General features: G+C 38.8%; 1 protein-coding gene across 4 annotated transcripts in view; it reads right to left on the minus strand.

Annotated features, from left to right (window-relative positions):
* Nucleotides 1-209: 209 nt before the first annotated feature.
* LOC146332655 (E3 SUMO-protein ligase PIAS1-like) overlaps nt 210-19,686 on the minus strand; it is a 71,912-nt gene continuing 52,435 nt past the window's right edge. For 2 of the 4 annotated variants that reach the window (XM_084744297.1, XM_084744376.1), the window contains exons 3-13: nt 15,783-15,867; nt 15,532-15,670; nt 15,214-15,348; nt 13,380-13,485; nt 11,547-11,620; nt 11,103-11,263; nt 9,306-9,442; nt 8,684-8,918; nt 6,446-6,585; nt 4,138-4,178; nt 210-1,987 (exon numbers count right to left, since the gene is read on the minus strand). In XM_084744297.1, coding sequence (XP_084600423.1) covers nt 1,622-1,987; nt 4,138-4,178; nt 6,446-6,585; nt 8,684-8,918; nt 9,306-9,442; nt 11,103-11,263; nt 11,547-11,620; nt 13,380-13,485; nt 15,214-15,348; nt 15,532-15,670; nt 15,783-15,867 — 1,619 coding nt within the window. In that variant the 3' untranslated portion in view covers nt 210-1,621. Of the gene's footprint in view, nt 1,988-4,137; nt 4,179-4,199; nt 4,486-6,445; nt 6,586-8,683; nt 8,919-9,305; nt 9,443-11,102; nt 11,264-11,546; nt 11,621-13,379; nt 13,486-15,213; nt 15,349-15,531; nt 15,671-15,782; nt 15,868-19,686 lie in introns of those variants that run through there. The other 2 variants (XR_014772451.1, XM_084744486.1) reach the window with 2 other exon arrangements.

Here is a 19,686-nt window from a genome sequence, read left to right on the forward strand (position 1 = left end):
TGAGCAAACTTCAGCTGAATGGCGGCAACGTCGAGGCATTCCGAAACCTCCGGCTCGTTCGTTTTGACACTTCCACATCGTACAGCGACCAGCTCGCAGTTTTTAAGTTACAGACAGGTCATGTATTTTTAAACCAGCTGGCTTTGCGCCCAGTCTAAGTTGGCAGACTGAGCTCTTTCACTGTGGCACTAAACTGTCTGCTTACACTCTTCTTCCACAAGCACTTTCCCAAAGATAACTCCCAAGATAACGCCAAGACCTTCAGAGATATCAGTCACAAACCTTCGACAGAGGTTCATGTGTGACCATTTAAGACATTCTTTTGAGTTTGAAAAAAAAACTCCACCCCGAGCATGCTGTGAAGCACGCACACAAACAGGCACTGGTTTAAACTCGGTCACATGCCGTGGTGTCTCTTTAAAAAGGCTCGACGCTGCTACAACAGCTTGACTTTCACTGTAAACGCCTTTTCAACGGTCAAGCACAAAACCATGAAACTGAGAAGACACGAGACAAAAGGACACAGTTCGAGTGTCTGACTAACCACCAGCTGAAACCCAAGAAGTGGACACTTGACTGAAAACACTGTGGCACACACAGATTCAACTGCACTCTGATTAATGTGAGAATTTTCATAGGTACCGTATGTTATTTTTGGCATTGCGCAAAAAAATAAAAACAAAAGAAACTCTTCCAGCTCAAAACTCTTAAATTGGCAAGTATAAATAGTCTAAAAGTCTCCATTTCTAAATGCTGTATGCCGGCAGAGTCTTTGTAACGAGTTGGAAATCAAGGAGTGAAAATGAAAAACCAGAAATGGCTAATTTCCGCCTGCACACTCCCCACAGCATTAACCTGAAGGTCAAAGGGAATGCATATATATATTTATAACTGTTTAAATATCATACATAACTTAAAAGCATAATAAAATTATTAGTACATGAATAAATTCAGTGTCTGAAAAGTTCTTGTCATCGCATAGAGAAATAATACACCATGAATTTAAAAATGAGCTTGAGCAAGAGATAAAAAGGGAGAGGATTGAGGGTTATACCGAGGAAATGAAAATGGGAAAAATTGCAGCAGGATAGAGCGAAAAGAGGAGAAAAAGATAACCACATGGCAACAGGCATATGTATAAGCTTTTGTGAGAAAAAAAAAAACCCTCTAGTCCTCCTCTTAAAAACAGCGATTGAAGCAGCTCACTAGACTGAAAATGTCCCGATTTAACATACAAAAGTAAAAGAGGAAAATATATTTTGTTCTCTGTACATGGTGCCACTCCTCAATTTTGTAAAAAAGAGCCTTCCTCCTTTATGTTTTTGCTCAGGTAGCGTCTTTGCTGTTTGTGCCAGGTTGGTACCAGTTATAGCAGTAACGCGGGTTCACATGCTGGACAGGTTTCTGTCCCACGATGTCCACAGCTGACCCTTTAAGTGATGACTCCGTCAGGTCAGTCAAATGAAGGGAACCATCATTATATTAGTGCTCTTCTTGAGGCAGTCTCGTCTTTTTGACTCCACAAAGTTTGATGACTCAGGGCCGAAACTTCACCCTGCGGTCAAAAGGTCTGTCACTGGATCGTAGCTGGACCCAAAGCGTCCTCTCGACTCCTCTCGAGTCAGTCCAACGATATAACGTCGGGTATCCCGCCGTAAATAGCTGCCACCGCCGCTTCAGTGCTGCTCCGGCTGGCCACCACCCCGGGGTGTGTGTGTGAGGAGTGTGAGCCCGAGTGTGATGAAGAGTGTGTGGAGTGGGTGTCGCGGAGGCTGCTGGACGAGACCAGGCTGCTGGCGCTGCCCGAGTTGCTCGCCCCGTTGGTCGGCGCGGTCAGCGAGGTGGCCGAGGAGGCCCCCGATTGGTCGAGGAACAGCTGGGAGGAAGAGGAGGAGGAGGTGCTGTAGGGCAGGAAGCGGTTGAGAAGCAGCTCGTGGTCGTCTGAGGCCGAAGCCGCCGCTGCAGCTGCCATCACCATGTTGTAATGCTGAACCGTGGGAGAGACACGAGAGAACAGGAAGTGTCAGCCAGGTGACATTTAGAGGTTTAGAGGTTGTTTATTTGACAGATGCAGCACACATCAAGAACTGCTTCACAACTGTCCAATGTAATGTTTAACAGCATCTACAGCACCAATCCTGGGGACAAATCAAAAAAACTTAAAAAAAAAAAAATATTACTAACACTCTAACTGCATTTTTTGGTGAACATTTATTCTTAAAGGATTTATATATATGAAACAAATGTAATTTGTAAAATGCTTTAGCGTGCTTTTTAAATCTCTAAACTGTGTCAGAAAACAAGCGGCACAGTTATGTCACTCAGGTCTGCAGGTAACGAGCCTGACTGCACTGGAGTTTTGTAAAAAAAAAAAAAAAAAAACATTATTAATGAACTTTTAAAAGCATATTATGATGGTGGCAGAGTTAATGAGAATCTACTCAGCTCACTAATAAAACAATCTAACACAGATAATGATGGTTTTCACTTGACGACTCTAACACTACTTCGATAGTGGAATAATGTTATTCGTCAAACCAAACCAACTGCTATAATTAAACAAATAAATCTAATCTCATGGCTATCACCGAGTTACTGAATAAAACTGATGCTACATGTAGAATTACTCCAAAGATTTGCTCAGTTAGCTGGAAATAAATGATCAAACAGTCAACATGCGGACAGTGTTTAATGATTAACACTAGGCCTGTGTTAACTACTTCTGTTGACAATATATTGTCCCAGAAATAATTTTAGACTTTCTTATGCCACTGATAAAGTAATAAAATAATAGCATAATAATAATAATGCAAGTTCACCCTTTTTAAAGACTGATTAAGGTTTAATTTATTCAGATATTAAATATGAATGTAAAAAATATTAAAATATCCTAAATAAACAAAACAAATAAAATAAAACAACACGCAATAATGAGGTGAGCAAAAATATTGAGGTCATATCCATATATTGAACAATAGATCAACAACACAACAGCTGTGACAGACATAATCAATACATCTGTTAATGTTTTTAGACAGACTTTTATCTCACTTTGTGCTCCTGCTTATTGATGAATAATATATTTTACATTCACTGACACAGACAGGTCAACCAGTCACCGTGGACATAGTGCATTAATTCACTCATGAAAAACAAACAAACAAAAAAATATATACTTTATTAATCTTTAATCTCTTGTGGTATCCAGCTGTGCAGGTACTTAAGGTTTTGTTTTTCTGGGTTTTGATTTCTGCCTCCACTATTTATTGGTGCTCTGCTCGTGGCTTAAAAAAAATGACATTTAAAAAATTCAATAGCAGCATCTTTCCAGACGCGATGTTCCTGTTAATGCACAGAAAGCTCTGCCTCAAGCAGTCACATTAAGTTTTTCTGCAGGAGAAAGTAGCTCCAATGAAAAACTGTCCACAGTGAGGTCAGTGGAGTACCAGGGGTATTGAGTCTAGAAATGTAACTGCTGTTGAATTTTTTAAATGCAATTTTTGTACTGTGTGTGAACCACATATGAAATTCACCCTCTGCAGAAATCTCAAAACCAAAACCATCTGAGCAGCTATATGCTGCACTGTTCAAGGTAACTGAGAAAATACTTTTTTTTTTTTGCAATTTGGAAGAACCAACCTGTTAAAATGTTAATTTCAGGAAGAAAGATGAGGATATCAGAAATCAAGAGAAGTGTGTGTTCATGTTTGTCTGAATTCAACCCAGCAGTAACTGTGGGGTGACAGCAAACCTTTGTCAAACGACTCTCGTGTCCTTAAATAGCTCATAGAGACAGACGCCGACAGGAAGGAGGACATTCAGTGCTCACTAGTAGACATCGAAACAGGTACATTGTGTTCCAGCAGCTGTGTGACATTTTTTTATCAATTTTCAAATCAGTTTTTTTTAAATTGTTATAAGTATGACTCTGCATGAGGGAGTTTTCACCTCTTTACTGCTGTGAGCAAGCTGGTTATCCAGGAGCAGTAAACGCACGGCCTTTTTAGACTTTTTGATTACATACAGAGTCAGAGACGTCATATTGTTTTAAAATGAACCGTGGCCACAGCCAGGCTCTGAAAATAAAAGCTGGTAAATTCAGCATCTGCAAATAACTTGATACACTGTTGTACATACCTGATGATTGTCGCCTTGAAGAAAAGAGAAGAAGTTCAACTCTGGAAAACAAGTACAGGAAGAGTCAGTGAATACGAACAGAAATTAGTCTCACAGATGCAAATACAAAATACATAAATTTAAAAATTTGTGCAAAACACTTTCCGAAGCTAAAGGGTTCACTTAGGAGCGTTGCATTAAGCCTCTTAGGTTGTTTCCTTTCCTGAGTGTTTAGACTAAGGCTTTCGCGGCAGTTACTGCCATAATACAGCACATGTGGATTTTAGTTACCATGGTTACGCTTCACTCACATCATCATCCTTTAATGTTACTTGACAGCATTATTGTCAGTCAGCTAGTTTCTCCAAACTGGACAAAAAAAAAAAAGAAAACAAAAAGAAAAAAGCCAGATTGACAGAAGATGAAAATGTTGTTCTCCTGGAAGAATATGGAAAGCACAAACATATAAAATAAAGTAAATTTGAAGCTACTAAGCTTCTAACAAGTTGTGCATCGCTCATAGTGTTCAGTCTGAGATCAGTTCAGTTTTCTCTGTCCTGAAAAATGTGTCTTAGTATCTCCTCCTCTTCTTTAGTCATCATAAATTCAGCCACTGTCTTTTTCATTCACTTTTAACTGTCAGGGGTCCCTTAAAATTGTGTGAGGAAAACCTTCTCACAACACATAATGGAATATTTAAGTAGCTAAAAGAAGAAAAGAAGAGGAAAACATTGATAAACTTGAAAATCAGGATAATATGTCTCTTTTTTTAAAATTCTGTATCAGTTCTCAGAAACACTGTATTGTGATATCGTGACACATGCAAAGATTCATGGCAGTGGTTCATTTTGTGTTGTGTTTAAACCCCTGACTGCTCTATATCTATCTTCATTGCTCCAATTGCATAAAATAAGTTTTTTTTAAACTCAGACTTTAATTACATGGTGGTGTGTTCTTTAAACAACAAAAGTTTTCCTAAAATTGGATTAAAAAAACCCAGCAATATATCGCCTGGCTTACAGCAACACAATATATTGAATCATAACCCCTGTACTGTGTACTGCATTGCTAGATTCCTTTCAATACTCTGCTCAAGTAGCTAAGAGATCAAAGGGTTTTTCGCTTTAAACATCCTGAAGAAATCTTATTAATTTCTGACGCATCCTCAGAGAAAAATTAAGGGCAACCTTCACCTAAGTGGAGGCATATAATACTGCTAGACGGGTCTGACGGTATTATCAACGAGATGCACTTTTTAATGGCATTTTTAGAAAGAACTAAATGAGAATAAGACTCAAAGCACTACAACATTTATATCTCAGCCGATCTCAATAAGTGGTGTAATATTAAAGGGTTTATGATCTACATGGGGTTTTGATTTTTTTCTAACTTACTCCAGGAAAAAGCAATCACTACAGCGTCCATGTATATGTGTCCATTCTGACCGCAGTCAAACGTCTCTCTCTGCTTCTCCCCAGGTGCCTCCATCTCGGCTTACATTATTTTAGTTGTCCTTATATTTTGTTCCGCATCTTACATCACCCGCACCCACTACCTTCCCACACTACTGATTTTACAGATTTACACACTTCATAATGTAGGTATTCAATGTGGCCCTTTAATTTGTGTTAATATGATTTAATTTGATTAAATTCAGTATCTTTGTTCAACGTTGCCATGGTGTGCCTCTTTGAACCCAGTCATAACGCTACATCCAATTTTGTTGATCTGCTTTATGGCACTATTGTAATGATTTTTTTTTATGGCTGCATAATTACACTGAATAAAAATGTCATCATTTTACATATTATTATTTAATATTTAAACAGTATTTTAAATCAGTAGAATTTCAAATGCATACCACGAGTGTAAAGATGGGATTTTGTATCATGTATCAAGAGCTGCAACAATTAATTAGTTTGATAACAGATTAATTGTTTGAGTAATTTTTTTCATAAAAACATCCAGGTTATCTGATTTCAGCTTCTCAAATGAGAATATTGTCTGGCTTCATTTGTCCTTTATGACAGTAAACTAAATATCTTTGGATTGTGGACAAAACAATTCATTTGAGATCAACATTTTGTGCTTTGGGAAACACTGATCAACATTTTTCAATAGTTCCTAAAAGTTTATGGATCAAACAACAGATCGATTAATTGAAAAAATAATTAATGGATTAATCGATAATGAAAATAATTACTAGTTGTGGCCCCGCGTGTGTCATGTGGTTGAATGTGACGTCACTTCTAATTTGTTGTTTTGAAAAATGAACTCGTGCCCATGAAAGTTCCCAAGTCATTGTGAGTCTGCATGTGTTTGTCATTACCTGATAGGTCGTTGGGGGCGTGGTAGTAGGGTCTGTAGTCCTGGATGAGTGGGGGGACAGGAGGGATGTAGCTGGTGTCCACGGCAGGCATGCTGGGAGTTCGGCTCACAGGAGAGGCCTGGTGGTGCAGGTTCAACACTCTGAAGACAGATACCAGAGGAAGAGGTTTAGAGATAGAGAAGTAAAAGAGGCCCCTTAATTTGTAATTAGGCTGTTATTTCATGCCATATTTATCCAGCAAGTCTCCTCCGCCGACCTCGAAACACAAACCTCTGAACAATAACAGCCACAGGATTCATTAAAGTCAAAATTATGCTGCAGCAGTTTCTACATGTAATGAATTTTAATTTGACAGAAAATGTAGCTGTTAAAAGTTTCAGAGAGCTGGATTCAAATCTTCAGTCGAGTTTCTAAGCAGGAAAGGTCGCTCCATTCTGTGCTCCCATTTTTTCTCCATCTTTTTCAACAGAGTGCTGCAGGAATGAGTCTGAAAACTCGGAAATGAGTTTGCATATTGGCACTTTCTATTCCCTCTTGTCAAAGTCAGTGGGTTTTTTGAATCTGTTTTTGCATAGAAGTCTGAAATATGGTCTGTGTTTAACAGGAGCTGAAGAGATTTACATGTTCTCTTCTACAACATAAATACATCGGTAAACACTGTATGACTGCAGAGGTTGTTGGTGACGTTGAAGTCATGCAACCGTGGTGTAGTTCCTTTATAACTTGATGTTATCTTTCTACTCCTGGTGTATAGTACCATAAACTTTTATTTGCCATAGATCTTATTTTCTGCAGTAATTTCAACACCTGTGGAAAAATCCCATTGGCTTTTTGTCGAGGAAACCAGAGCAATGCTAACATCCGGGTTGGCCTACAAAAATACCTCTTAACAAATCTGCTCCTGACAAATGTTTTATCCGTTATTTTGGCATGAAGGGCGTCTCTAAATACTACAGTACCCATGATCATCAGTTGCTGTTGCACAGGAGGAGAAACAGAGGCATGAATCAGAACAGAAGCCAATTAAAAAAGGTTCAGTGTTAAATGTGGCACCACAGTTGTTGCATTGCAAAGTTGGCCCCCAAATTTAAGTCCAGATGAAGCAGCATTTCAAGAGTAACTTGTTTTTCTGACTGAAACAGGAGGCAGATGGGACATAACGTTGGGAGGAATTTGACTGGAATGTCGAAAAGTGGGTGTGTCCCAAGCTAGTTAACAAATGAATCTTAGTTCTGTGCCACTAAAAGATTGATGGTTGGATGTCAGAATGTTATTGGTTGAAAATGGTTGGTTCACACGTCACATTTGTTGTCCAGGAGGAAACATGATTGGAAAACAAAGAAATTTCTTTTCTATTTTTGGGGGGTGCAATATGACTGTGGATGTGATCTAAAAGGGTTAAAAAGGCATTTTTGCATTTAATCTCGACTTCAAATATTCTAAAAAATGTAAATAATTTTTCTTAACTACAGTCTTAAGCACGACATCACAACTGTCAGCAGCACAGAATTTTAAAGTTGGTGACTAGAAATTTCTAGCTGAAACGAGTCATACTTAAATTCTCCCACAGAATTTTTAAGGAGAGAAGCTTTCACCTACTTCTGCTTTTTTCATCAATGAAACAGATATTTTCTAAAGTAGTTGTTAATATTTTGGACTGATGATTTAACCAGGAGAGTTTCGTGCCAATTCAAGATGTAAGAAGAGCTCCAACTGTGAGTCATTGATCATTGTCTACAGGAAAAATGAATGGGACTTTTACCTACACTCTGTAAGGTTTGTTTGTTAGTAGAACATTAACCAGTCCTTTCCAACCCAGAGAGATTTGCCAAACATCTAATTCTATCTTGATATTTTATATACATGAGGAATAATGACTGGCTGAACTTTAATCCTCTGGTCTGCTTATGTGCAGAAAAACAAGCAGCTTTAGTGTTTTTCTTTTGAAACGTCCACCAGTTCTAGACCCATACAGCCAATTTAACTTTCAAAAAGCAGTTTTGAAAGTTTAAATTAGATGTATAGATCCATGGAGTGTTCTCGGTCAGCACTCTTGGCTTCCTACTGTGAGTGCTGTTGATGTGAAATGGTAAAAGATACTTGAGAGTTCAAGTGCAAAAACTCATGAATCATTTAACATCTAGATTCATTAACTACCCATGTGAGCAGCTAAAATGAGCCTCATTTCCACATTTAATGAGACACAAACTGTGTGCGGAGATGAAATCACAGTCTGACCCTTTGTTGATGACGGGCGGCGAGGTCGGGGACATGGAGGGACACGCTCTTTTGGGAGGAGGAGGCAGCGGCGGCGGCGGCGGAGGCGGCGTGTCCTGCCCTTCGTCGTCTGAGGAGCTGTCCAGTGTCAAGTCGATCACCTCCACCTTCTTGCCGTTGCTGCCGTCGCTGCCGCCGCCGTGGCTGGACGACGAGGAGCTCCGCTGGTCTGAGCCCGCAGACGTCCGACATGAACCTGGAGTGACGCAGGGACACTTTAGTTTGTGTTTGTGTGCTCATGTTTGTGATTTTTTTGAAACTGCAAAGTAAAAAACAAAGCAGTGAACACTGTGCATTATATACACATTTTCTCTGCCCTCATGTGAGATACACTTTGTTGCTATGGAGACAGGCAGTTTACTCAGTGCCACTGTGATTGATGCCTTACCAAATGAAACCTGACAATGCATAAACAAAGAGGGGAGGGGATGCATGTTCCCTCCCTTCTCACCACGTCTCTTTAATCCTAATTTAATTACTTCCAGCCTTCTCTCGCTGCCTTCGTATAGAAGCAACCTCTCTGTGTCTTACCCTACCGTCCCCCCACTCCGCCTTGACATTTTATATACATGATATGTCTCACCGTCCAGCCCGTTGTTATAGGAAGCAGACGACACCTCCTGCACTTCCTTCTTAGACCTCATCGGGGCCCAGCTGCCGTCCTCCTTGAACTGGATCTCATCACAGTCCATGCAGCTGTTGAGGATCTCCACAAAAAGCCTGAAAACAAACATACACGTCACACACAAACCCGTCCAACACAATGTACACAAACACACACAGAAAGTGGGATTTTCTAAACAAAGGCACAGTGGAAAAGACCTTCCACTTTCAAGGAATTCTAAAGGACAAAAAAAAATCTCCTCTGAACAGGCTTTGCTGTAAAGGTCTCTCAACATAAAACACTTCAGTGAGTTTAAGACTCAATCTCTTTTGATATTAAACATCCATCCAAATCTGCGTCCACTGAATTCAGATTTTTTTTTTTCTCTTCTCCTCACTGAACCTTGCATTTTAGTAGCCATGTATCCTACATTTTATTTTGTTCACACATTAAATATTTTATGGAAAAAATATTCTTTAAGCCCCACTGGAAGTAACTTTAGGTTGTTTTAACATATTGTGTGCTCTTTCTTTTCTCAAAAACAATCTTTGTAATCTTAAATGAATATTCTATCACATTACAGGCATAAAAATATTTCACTAACTATAGCTGCTGTCCTTCCCAAAGGAGCAAGCTACATCTTCAATCCTCCAGGACGCTCGTGATATAATAAATTTTCTGTCATTCAAAAAGCTGCACATGATGAGTTTTAAATAAGTTGTGCATGTGTTTCTGTGAAGCTCTGGATTTTCAGAGTGTATAAAAATCACAACGTATCGGTTACAGCCAGTGGCTGTATTTCCTTTCAGAATACAAAAACCTGACCTCTATGGAGACTAAAGCTGCAATGGTTAGTTGAATAACTCATCGGTTGATCAACAGAAAAAAAGGCAGCTATTTTGATGATCAATCTACTGTACGAGTAATTTTTTATGCAAAAAAGGCAGAAAATGAGTGAGATGCCCTTATTTTCTCTGTTTATATCACATTAACCTGAATAATGTGGGGTTTTGGACATTTAAATGCATAACCTTGGAAACGTGAGAAACTTGTATGGACATTTTTCCACATTTTCTGATATTTTAATAATTTACTGATTAATCTAGAAATTAATTGATAATGAAAATAGTTGTTAGTTGCAGCCCCAGTGGAGACAATCATGACCAAATTGACAGCTTTTACTGCAATGTGACTTTATGAGAAAAAAGTTTTATAAGATTTTCTTAATTGCTGTGAAAAGTCAGCACAGGTATCTGATACACAGATACACAGGTATCTGTTTGGATCAGGGAGTATTGCATCTGTTTTTGACTGAAAAAAGGAAAAAAAAATCATGGAGATCCCCTTAAGGAGAAGACACAGATGAAAGACTGTGGATGAATGAGCAGACATTGAGTTTTTTTTTTTTTTTTTTTTTTGTCAAGCTATTATTTCCATAGTCAACAGTGAAATTTTATTCTCAAAAGCTAATTTCATTGATTTTTTCCACATTTCTGGTTGGAAGACAACATTTTTCAACAAAGTTAAAGGTATAGTTTGACATTTTGAGAAATAAGCTCATTTGCTTTCTTTATGATTCACATAAAGAAACGGTGAAGCAGCTCATCTGGTTTTGTCCAAAGGTAACAAAATCCACCTATCAGAACCTCTAAAGTTTACTAATTAACACATTATAGATGTTTGTTTTGAAGTGTAAAAACAATATGTTCTTTTTAAATTTTGATGTTTTGTTTCGGTCATCTGTAGGACGGGGCGACGGGGGGTTGGGTGACTTACCCGTCAATGATGAGGTGTTCATAGGGGGCCTTCTTGTCACAGACGGGACACACCCAGGTGGGCTTCTTCTCGTTCATCTGGATGTAGAGTGTGGCGTCAAAGCACTGCAGGTGGGAGCATGTCAGCGCCCGGCATGGGATCATCAGCCGCATCTTCCCCAGCTGCACAGTGTGCACACACATGTAGTCAGGGCATGGAGAGGACGCACGCAGCGGGGATGCATAAATGTCAAAAACATGCCAAACCCACATGGAAAAGGTGCATGATAGGGGTTGAGAAGAAAATTTGACAGGTGGCTCACATACACGACTTGAAGTTAAGGGCATATAGGCATGTTCAGACACATACAGAAACAAGAAATAAGACAAGAATGGACAGACACGTCCAGGCATGACTGAATCTCTAAACACTGCCGTATTTATGAGGAGCAGGAAGCATGTTTACCGGGCAGAGCAGCGACACTCGAAGGCTCGTCGTGGCAATTTCACTGTCTGGATCTGCAGTTAGTTTCTCTTTGACTGTAGGAGAGAAGAAAAACACACACACACACACACACACACACACACACACACACACACACACACACACACACACACACACACACACACACACACGTGAATAGGAATCAAACAGAGGACTTCTTCCTGCAAATTTGTTCTGTTTCTCATTTCAGACTACAGCAACTTCTGTACTTGTTCCAAGGTCATGAATGAAGCAGCGTTGTGGAAATGTTGTCAAGAGCTCCTCGAGCTGTGGATGATCGAGACTCTGCACTTCAATCTTCTTATTTAATTTTTCCATACAGTATATAAAACATATACAGATACATAAATAACATCTTTTTCATTATAATACAGTGCTTCCTCATCTGAAATGGCAAAAAATCTGAGTGGGTGAACATTATTAACCAGGAAGAACAGTGAATATGTGTTGAGGAAATGTCTCAATGCAGTAATGACTGTGACACGTTATACCATGATATTTCATGATATTACATAGTTGATCATTCTATTTATTTATTTATTGTTTTTATTTAATTTTATTTCATAAAAGGTCTGCTACTGACTGCTGCATTGTTTTCGTTTTACAAATATAATTCAAACATTTGTTGCCAAAGACAATTTCCGCCAATTTTTTGCACATGCTTAGGTGATGGCTGGCTCCTTTTATTTTATTTTATCAAAGAAAGAAAGAAGAAGCACTTTAAGTCAGAAGGAAAAACACATTTTCCACCAACAAAAATTCTGTTCATGATTTTTCTTTGTTTTGTTTAATATTGTAATAAATATCATATCAGTTTTAGGTTTTGGTATCGTTACTTCCATAGAAAATAAGATTTATTTCTACCTATGATAAGAAAGTATGGAGCAAAAAATGTAATTCAGCACCAGCTTCTTCAATTTTACTCATGAAAGAGATGAGTTATCAGATGTATTTCACAACACTGTCCTTACTGAACCTTACTTGGACGGCTAATATCTGAGTAGGATTTATACTCACCATAAACACACAGATAACTTATCTTTACAGTCAATAAAATACCTCAGCTCAGGACATCTACTGATAGAGATTCCTGATCCAGTAACAGTGCTTTAAAATCTGTTAACATCTTTTTAATGGTAAAATTCAAACACTTTCAAGGTGCCTGAACCAAAACTTTCCAAACTCTTGAAGCTTTTACCATCAACTCTGAATTGTTACTATAAATCTTATCAGGAAAAATAAAGTTTACAGAGCTACTTTATACTCACAACAATCAATGTTTACTGCCACTTTGTTTATCTTACCAGCTGTTAACATTAACTTTGATTGTATGTTTTGATTGTGACTATTCATTGCTCATTACTTTTGACGCCAGCAGACAAACAATATGACGAACAGGATCGTTCCATTTCAAACATTACGATTTTTGGTTCACATAAGTGATCGGACGAAACACCAGATTCATGTTAAAAATGAAACATTTTTCTCTGTGTACAACATAACTATTGAATGTACAATTTGACAAACTTTCATGACTTTTTACAAATCCTGTACATCACTGAGTGAAACTAATAATTAACATGAAGCCAGAGATTGGTGTGGTGCTAAAAACTAAGCTGGTGGCCTGTTGTGACTAAAATAAAGTAAGTTACATTAATGATGAAACTAAATTTTGTAATGAAACTGTATTTTATAATGTGGATCATTCTCAGCTTAAAAAGGTCAACATCAGGCCTGATAACGATCCGGCGTATCTGATCTGTTAAAAAAAGAAAAGAGGATGATGGTCCTTACTGAGCGCTCTGGAGTGGTCGGGGTTTCTGATCCCTTTTGACCGTAGTCTCTGTAACAGCACCGTGGACGACTGCTGCTTCACCAGGTACACCGCCATGGAATAACTCTGCGGACACACATGAATACACACGGTGATGTGATAACATGCAAAGTGGTACGTTATGTCCCTCATAGAGACATCGTTTGGCTTGCCAGAGTCAGAGTTCTGGGCCAGTTACAGAGAACGTCCTTCAACCGCGTTACTCAAGGTCGATCCTACTGCTCTGAGACAAATGTCTGCTCAGTCATGTGTAAGGAAGAACAAAGGGAAGGAATGACTTGTGCCATGGACGCTGACATTTGCGGCTAGTGTTGCGCTTCATCTGTGAGGTGGTTCCTGTACTGTCCTCTACTGACTGTCTGCAGAATGTCAAGCTCCACCCAACCCAACACAAGTCAGCATGTGAGAAGAAACCAGCACATTTATTTGGTTTAAAATGTTTCATCAAAGGCTGATGTCGTCAGTGAGTGTGCTAATCAGCCTTCATTCAGGGTGCATTAGGGTGTATGGACAGAGTTTCACCGGAGTTGTGGTTTTATCCTTTCTTCCTCTGCTCCACCATTTAAGATTTGTGGCTGTAAGAGCTCAATACAGCGGTGGCCAGAAATACAACTTCCTGGACTTCAAACTGCAGCCCACACACATGCAGGTGATTCACTCCATCTGAGTTCATTTCAGGACTTTTCAAATGGAAACTGAGCCGTTAGCAAAAAGAGTGAACGTAGACTCTTCCCCAGCCTAAGGGGTTTACATGAAGCAACATCATCATCATCATCAACCTAGGTACGTCACATGTGAAAATGTTTTTAAAAGGACTTAAGAAAATAGCATTTTGATGTAAAAACATACACACTTCGACCTAAATGTATGAATGTTGATATTTAAATGCATAAGCAAAACTACTGGGAAGCTACAGATTGATACAAAAACCTCAAAAACACAAACAAGCAATAATGAAACCCCCCTTTAAGTCTACATTTAGTTCAAATTAGTCTGTTTTCTGTGCTGTCTTGCCTTTGTAAAACCTTTTTTTTTGTCATGGTGGCATCTGTGTGTCCATTTCCTCCGTGTGAACACAATAACTCAAGAGCAACATTTGATGATTCTCCACAGACAGCACCTGATCCAATTTGATTTTGCAGCAACTTGTTGCATAAATTGGCATATCAATCAGGATTAACAAGGGTTTTAATGAACTCTCCAACAACAAAAACCTTTCATAAATCAACAAACCCTGAAGCACCATCTCCGAATTTATTTATTCTGTCACCATAACCATCTCAAAACACAAACATCTTCAGTTTAGAAGGACAGGAAACAGAAAAGGCAAGAAAACCTTTTTGAATTTGAGAAGACTTTACCACCAAAGTAATTTTTACTTGAACTTAACCTAAAGAAAAAATCTGTGTCACTCTAAGTGCATGCTATATTTAGAATATTTTCACAACTTAACCTTGCATCAGTCTATTACTTAGACCGTTTGATTTTTCTCTAACTGACTGAACTGACGTTTATTTAAATGCAGCGTTCTGATAAGTAACAACAAGAACATAGGAGGTTCACAGCACTGTCAAACTTCAATGACGTCCAATGCAGGAGCGAAGAAATCACACATTTGTGAAATACAATTGGCTTCAAGAAATGTAACAGCCACCTCACTAATGGTTAAAACTCATTCCAGCACAAAAATGTGAGATAAAGAAAGTAAGTTTACTTAATAAATAACTTAATCACTTATTCTTCAAATCTCCCCTTGTAAAAAAAAACTGTGACACTTCCTCCTTCCTTCCTTACCCTTCCGATCTCAGCGGTCCACGACACCACAATGGTATTTGGGACCGTGGTGGACAATCTGACCAGTGAGGTAATGTTGATGGGCCGGCTGGGCCGCTTGGGCTCTACGCCGTTTTTGGTTGGAGGAAGATAACCCTAGAAGACAGACATGAATATTAGAAGGAGAAAAAGAGAAAATTGGCCTTTTTGTGCTGAATATTATGAAGTTAAATTCTAACACTAATCAAATAAAAAGCCTGTCACTGTTCGTTGGTGAGCGGCAGAATAAAGAAGCCGTGTTCGCCTGGTTGTTCACGTGGTTAACGCAGAGCTCCTCACCGGCAGGTTACATGGCTTCCCGTTGACTTTCACACACAGATTTGGTGGGAAATGGTCTTCCTGAGGACAGCTCGTCTCCGACAGGCAAAACCGCAACTGAACTTGAACTGAGAAGTCACATTTGGTCCCCGAGATGTCCCTTTGAGCAAAGAGACAAATTTATCACCACACATCTGTAGAAAACATGTACATTTATGAATTATTCATGAACGATTCAGCATCCTGCACTGGCAGAGGGCTGTTCATCTTACATCGAGCTGCTGATCTGCTGGACTTGCTGTGGCGTTAATGCAAAGGCGAAACACGTCTCCTGAAATCGCTGGCTGTTGTCTGATGCTGCAGAGACAGGAACAAAGAGGAGGAATTTTAATAACCATGTAAATTACACACATGAACCAAGATTTTAACCATGAAAAATGTTGGCCTATCATTGAAAAAATCTGCAACTCCAAGACAATGAAATAAGGAAGACCAAATAAGAAAAATAAGAAAAGTTTAGATTATTTTTTGGCTTTTTGCCTTTATTTAAATAGAACAGCTGAAGATATGACAGGAAAGGGGGAGAGAGAGAGAGAGAGAGAGAGAGAGAGAGAGAGGGGAAGACATGCAGCAAATGTGCCGCAGGCGGGAATCAAACCAGCAGCCACTGCAGAGGACTGATAGCCTCAACACATGGTGCGCACGCCCTACCAACTGAGCTACAGGGGCGCCCTGAAAAGTTTTAATTTTAATCAACAGATGATAAAAAAAAGAAGGAAAAGGTGAATTAGTGTGTGCAGAGCAACATAACAGTGGGTGTCTCCTGCATAAAGAGTATTACTGGATAGACCCTGTGGGCCTGAAATTAGCAAAAGCTAAAGAACACCTGGACGTCAAAACCAGATCACCTCACACAGAGGTGAAGAAGAAGAAGAAAATGTGTGAGTGTGTGTGCTCTATTTATAGGCCCACCGAGAGGTGCTGGAAATAACTGGTGCTACTAACCCAGCCGTCATTAAAGAGACAGCAGATTTGCAAAGGCAAGAAAAGTTTGCGTGTGTATGTTAGAAGGTGGTTTGGAAGAAGGAGCTACGAGGGCTTTAACCTGACTGTGTTTTATATTTGTACTGACAGGAATAGTTCAGCATTTTGGGAAATGTGCTTCTTTCACTTTCTCTCTCTCGACAGTCCGATGAAAAGATCGATACCACTCTTGTGTCTGTCCTAGGAGTGTCCGAATTCTCACAATCCACAATTTGATTTTACTTTCAATTTCAAGGTCGCAGTTTGAGTCAATTTTTGAGTCAAATATTTATTTTTCAGCACCGATAGCAAAGCAATTGACAGGCTGAAGAATTGTGATTTTATAAAGATTGAAAGATCATGACAACTGTAATTTACATTTTCAGATTTAAAAATGTTAGCTACATGGTATCAAGTGTGATGTAACTGGATAAGTGTTTTTTTTGGAATGTAACACACAAAAGCTATAATAACAAAAGGTTTAATGATTTCACCAGTCTGATCCTGGCTTTGATTTAAATTACTGAAACTGAAAGCAAAATCTGGTAAATTTTTGATTTAAAATTGAAATTTCTGACACCCCTACTGTGTTCATTATGAAGCTTGAGGTGGGAGGCAATAAGCTTAGCTTAGACTGGAATCAACGGCTAATGAAGCTCCGCTCAAAGGTAATAAACTGCTTTTACTCACTTATGAACATTCTGTGTGTTGTTTGTTAAGTCTGTACACAAACATACATGTAAAAATGTTTTGTTGTTGTTGTTGTTTTAGGGTAAGCTACATGCTGGAACTATTTCTAGATGAACAACAGTTTATTCTTTTGACAAAAAACATAGCAAGGCCAATAATGAACCTCCAAATTCAACAGCTTTATAAGTTCATACAGTACTGTTTACTATATTATCTATAACAAGTCTCTCCTTTGACCTTTTGTTGTTGTTGAGTTTCGGTACCTTTGATTGTTTCTTCATTTTAGCAGAATAATTTAAGTAGGAATTTTAGTGTTGATTTAAACTATAAAAACAATAAATATTTCAACATTCAAATGTCAGGGCCACCAGTGAATTGAGAGCTTTGAGAAATGTATTTTCACAGTGTTTTTTAAATTAAAACGTGTTATTCATGTAGTAAACTCTTGCACAGAATAACTTTTAGGTTGTGTGCAAGTGTGACGGTGTGCATTAAATTAGAAGTAATGTTATAGTTGCAGTGTGTGTACAGTTTAGGCTATTTGTTTGTGAATAAATGCTATAACTCTTAAAAACCAAAGCCAAGTTCTTTTGTCTTGCTTGTCACCTGATCATTAAAGTGAAGGGGGGTGAACCCAAAAGTTAACGGCAACTTTGCTGTAGTGCTAGCATGCTACAAATTAGCTAGACAGCAGAAAAAAGCAAAGCATGTTGACAGTTTGGAATCTGCTGAGGACCTAAAGACAATCCAGATGTACAGTACAGAACAGTTTCACATATAATCTACATAAATGCAAACGCATCATAATAATTCATAGCATGTCACTTTACTGCCAAATGTACAACTATTTATAGAGTGAGTTTTCACTAACCATGATGTGTGTGACAAACAGCTCAATAAAATGACTGAACCGGGCATCTGCAGGAAACCGTTTTGTTGCAAAGGTGAAACCAACTAAAATCTTCACCACCAGAGTGCTCCGTACGCCGGTGAGTAAGGATTACAGCCCAGTGAAACCACTGTTAAAACACTGAAGTATTCTCTTTGTGCGTGCAGGACATATTTTGTGAAACATAATTGGTGAATCTCAGCGGGAATCTTCTGGCCTGAAGGCTGTGTAAGTGAGGGGGAAGATGGGTTACAGAATTACCTATCATGAATCATGATTGTTGCATTAATTACCTAAAATAATGTAGAGCTGTCGGTGAGTGACAGCTTCAATCACATGGACAGACTCTGTGTGCATGCATGATCATGCACACACACACACTCAGCAGGATAAAGCACATAGAGGTAATTTTCTTTCCACGCAGGGCACTGAAGGGGACGAAGTCTGCGGCGCCTGCTGATCATTACTGGACCAATCATGTTCCTCTTCTCATCAGCCTTTCAAACAGCCATTAATTTTCTCAGTAATGACCCTGCTCACCACCCACATGGTATATAATTTGTATAGCATGTATTTATTGTATGTTTCCGCTCTTGCATCTTTTGAGCGGCAGCTTGTGTACTGCAGAACAAAATCATAGGCACCAAGTGTGCTTTCGAACAACAGTCTTCCTCCTCTCCTCTCCTCTTCTCTCCGGGCACACAGGCTATAAATAGAAAGTGCTCTCTCACTCTGTCTCACTCTGTCCTCTCTCACTCTCCCCCCCTCATCTTTCCATCGCTCTATAACTCACTCTCTCTCTCTCCCTCTCTGGCAGTGGATTTGTTTCTGGTGTTTCAGTGTGTGTGGTTAGGAGAGATATGAGAAGGCTTGAAATGAGCTTTGATTGATGTCTTCCTCTCTCTCTCTCTGTCTCTCACACACACAAACTTACTTTTACCCCAACATACACTCAAGCTCCCATGGTGGCTTCTTTCACTCTGGTGATTCAAGACGCACAAACAGTGTCTGACATGAACTTTATGGTGTTTTTATTTGTCTGACACATTGTGATGCTAAAACTATCAGACTCTTCTGTTACTGAGCGAGTTGTCTCGAGTATCAAAAATTGCCAATTACTGAAACGAGGACTGGACGATGCAGCTGTAAGATTTACCACAGAAAAATCTCAGTCAATATCTATAAGTATTGATAATAATGTAAGTTTAAAATCACTTAAGAGCCTTTGATTTTTATTGCATTTTACTTGTCTTACACTTCAGTCCTACTTTTAACAAGTGTTTGGCACACAGTTGTTTGTAAAATTAAGATCTGCTCTAAATAGTATCTCTATTTGTTGGTGTGTAGTGAGTTTTATATCCCGTTTACTTTATATATTACCTTTGAGCTTGTACTATTATTTTTTCTTTTTATTGTATGGAAAGCACTTTGTAAACGTTATTTTGAGAAAAGTGCTGAAAAAACAAGGTTATTATCACTGTTATAATAATTAATAACCTGTTTTTTTTAGTAAAGAATGAATGAATGAAGGAATTTAATCACTTTATTCTGAATTTAACTGCCCTAATCACTTC

Source organism: Lutjanus erythropterus, chromosome 1 (assembly GCF_056507025.1).
Source record: "Lutjanus erythropterus isolate fLutEry1 chromosome 1, fLutEry1.hap2, whole genome shotgun sequence".
NCBI classification, from domain to species: Eukaryota; Metazoa; Chordata; class Actinopteri; order Lutjaniformes; family Lutjanidae; genus Lutjanus; species Lutjanus erythropterus.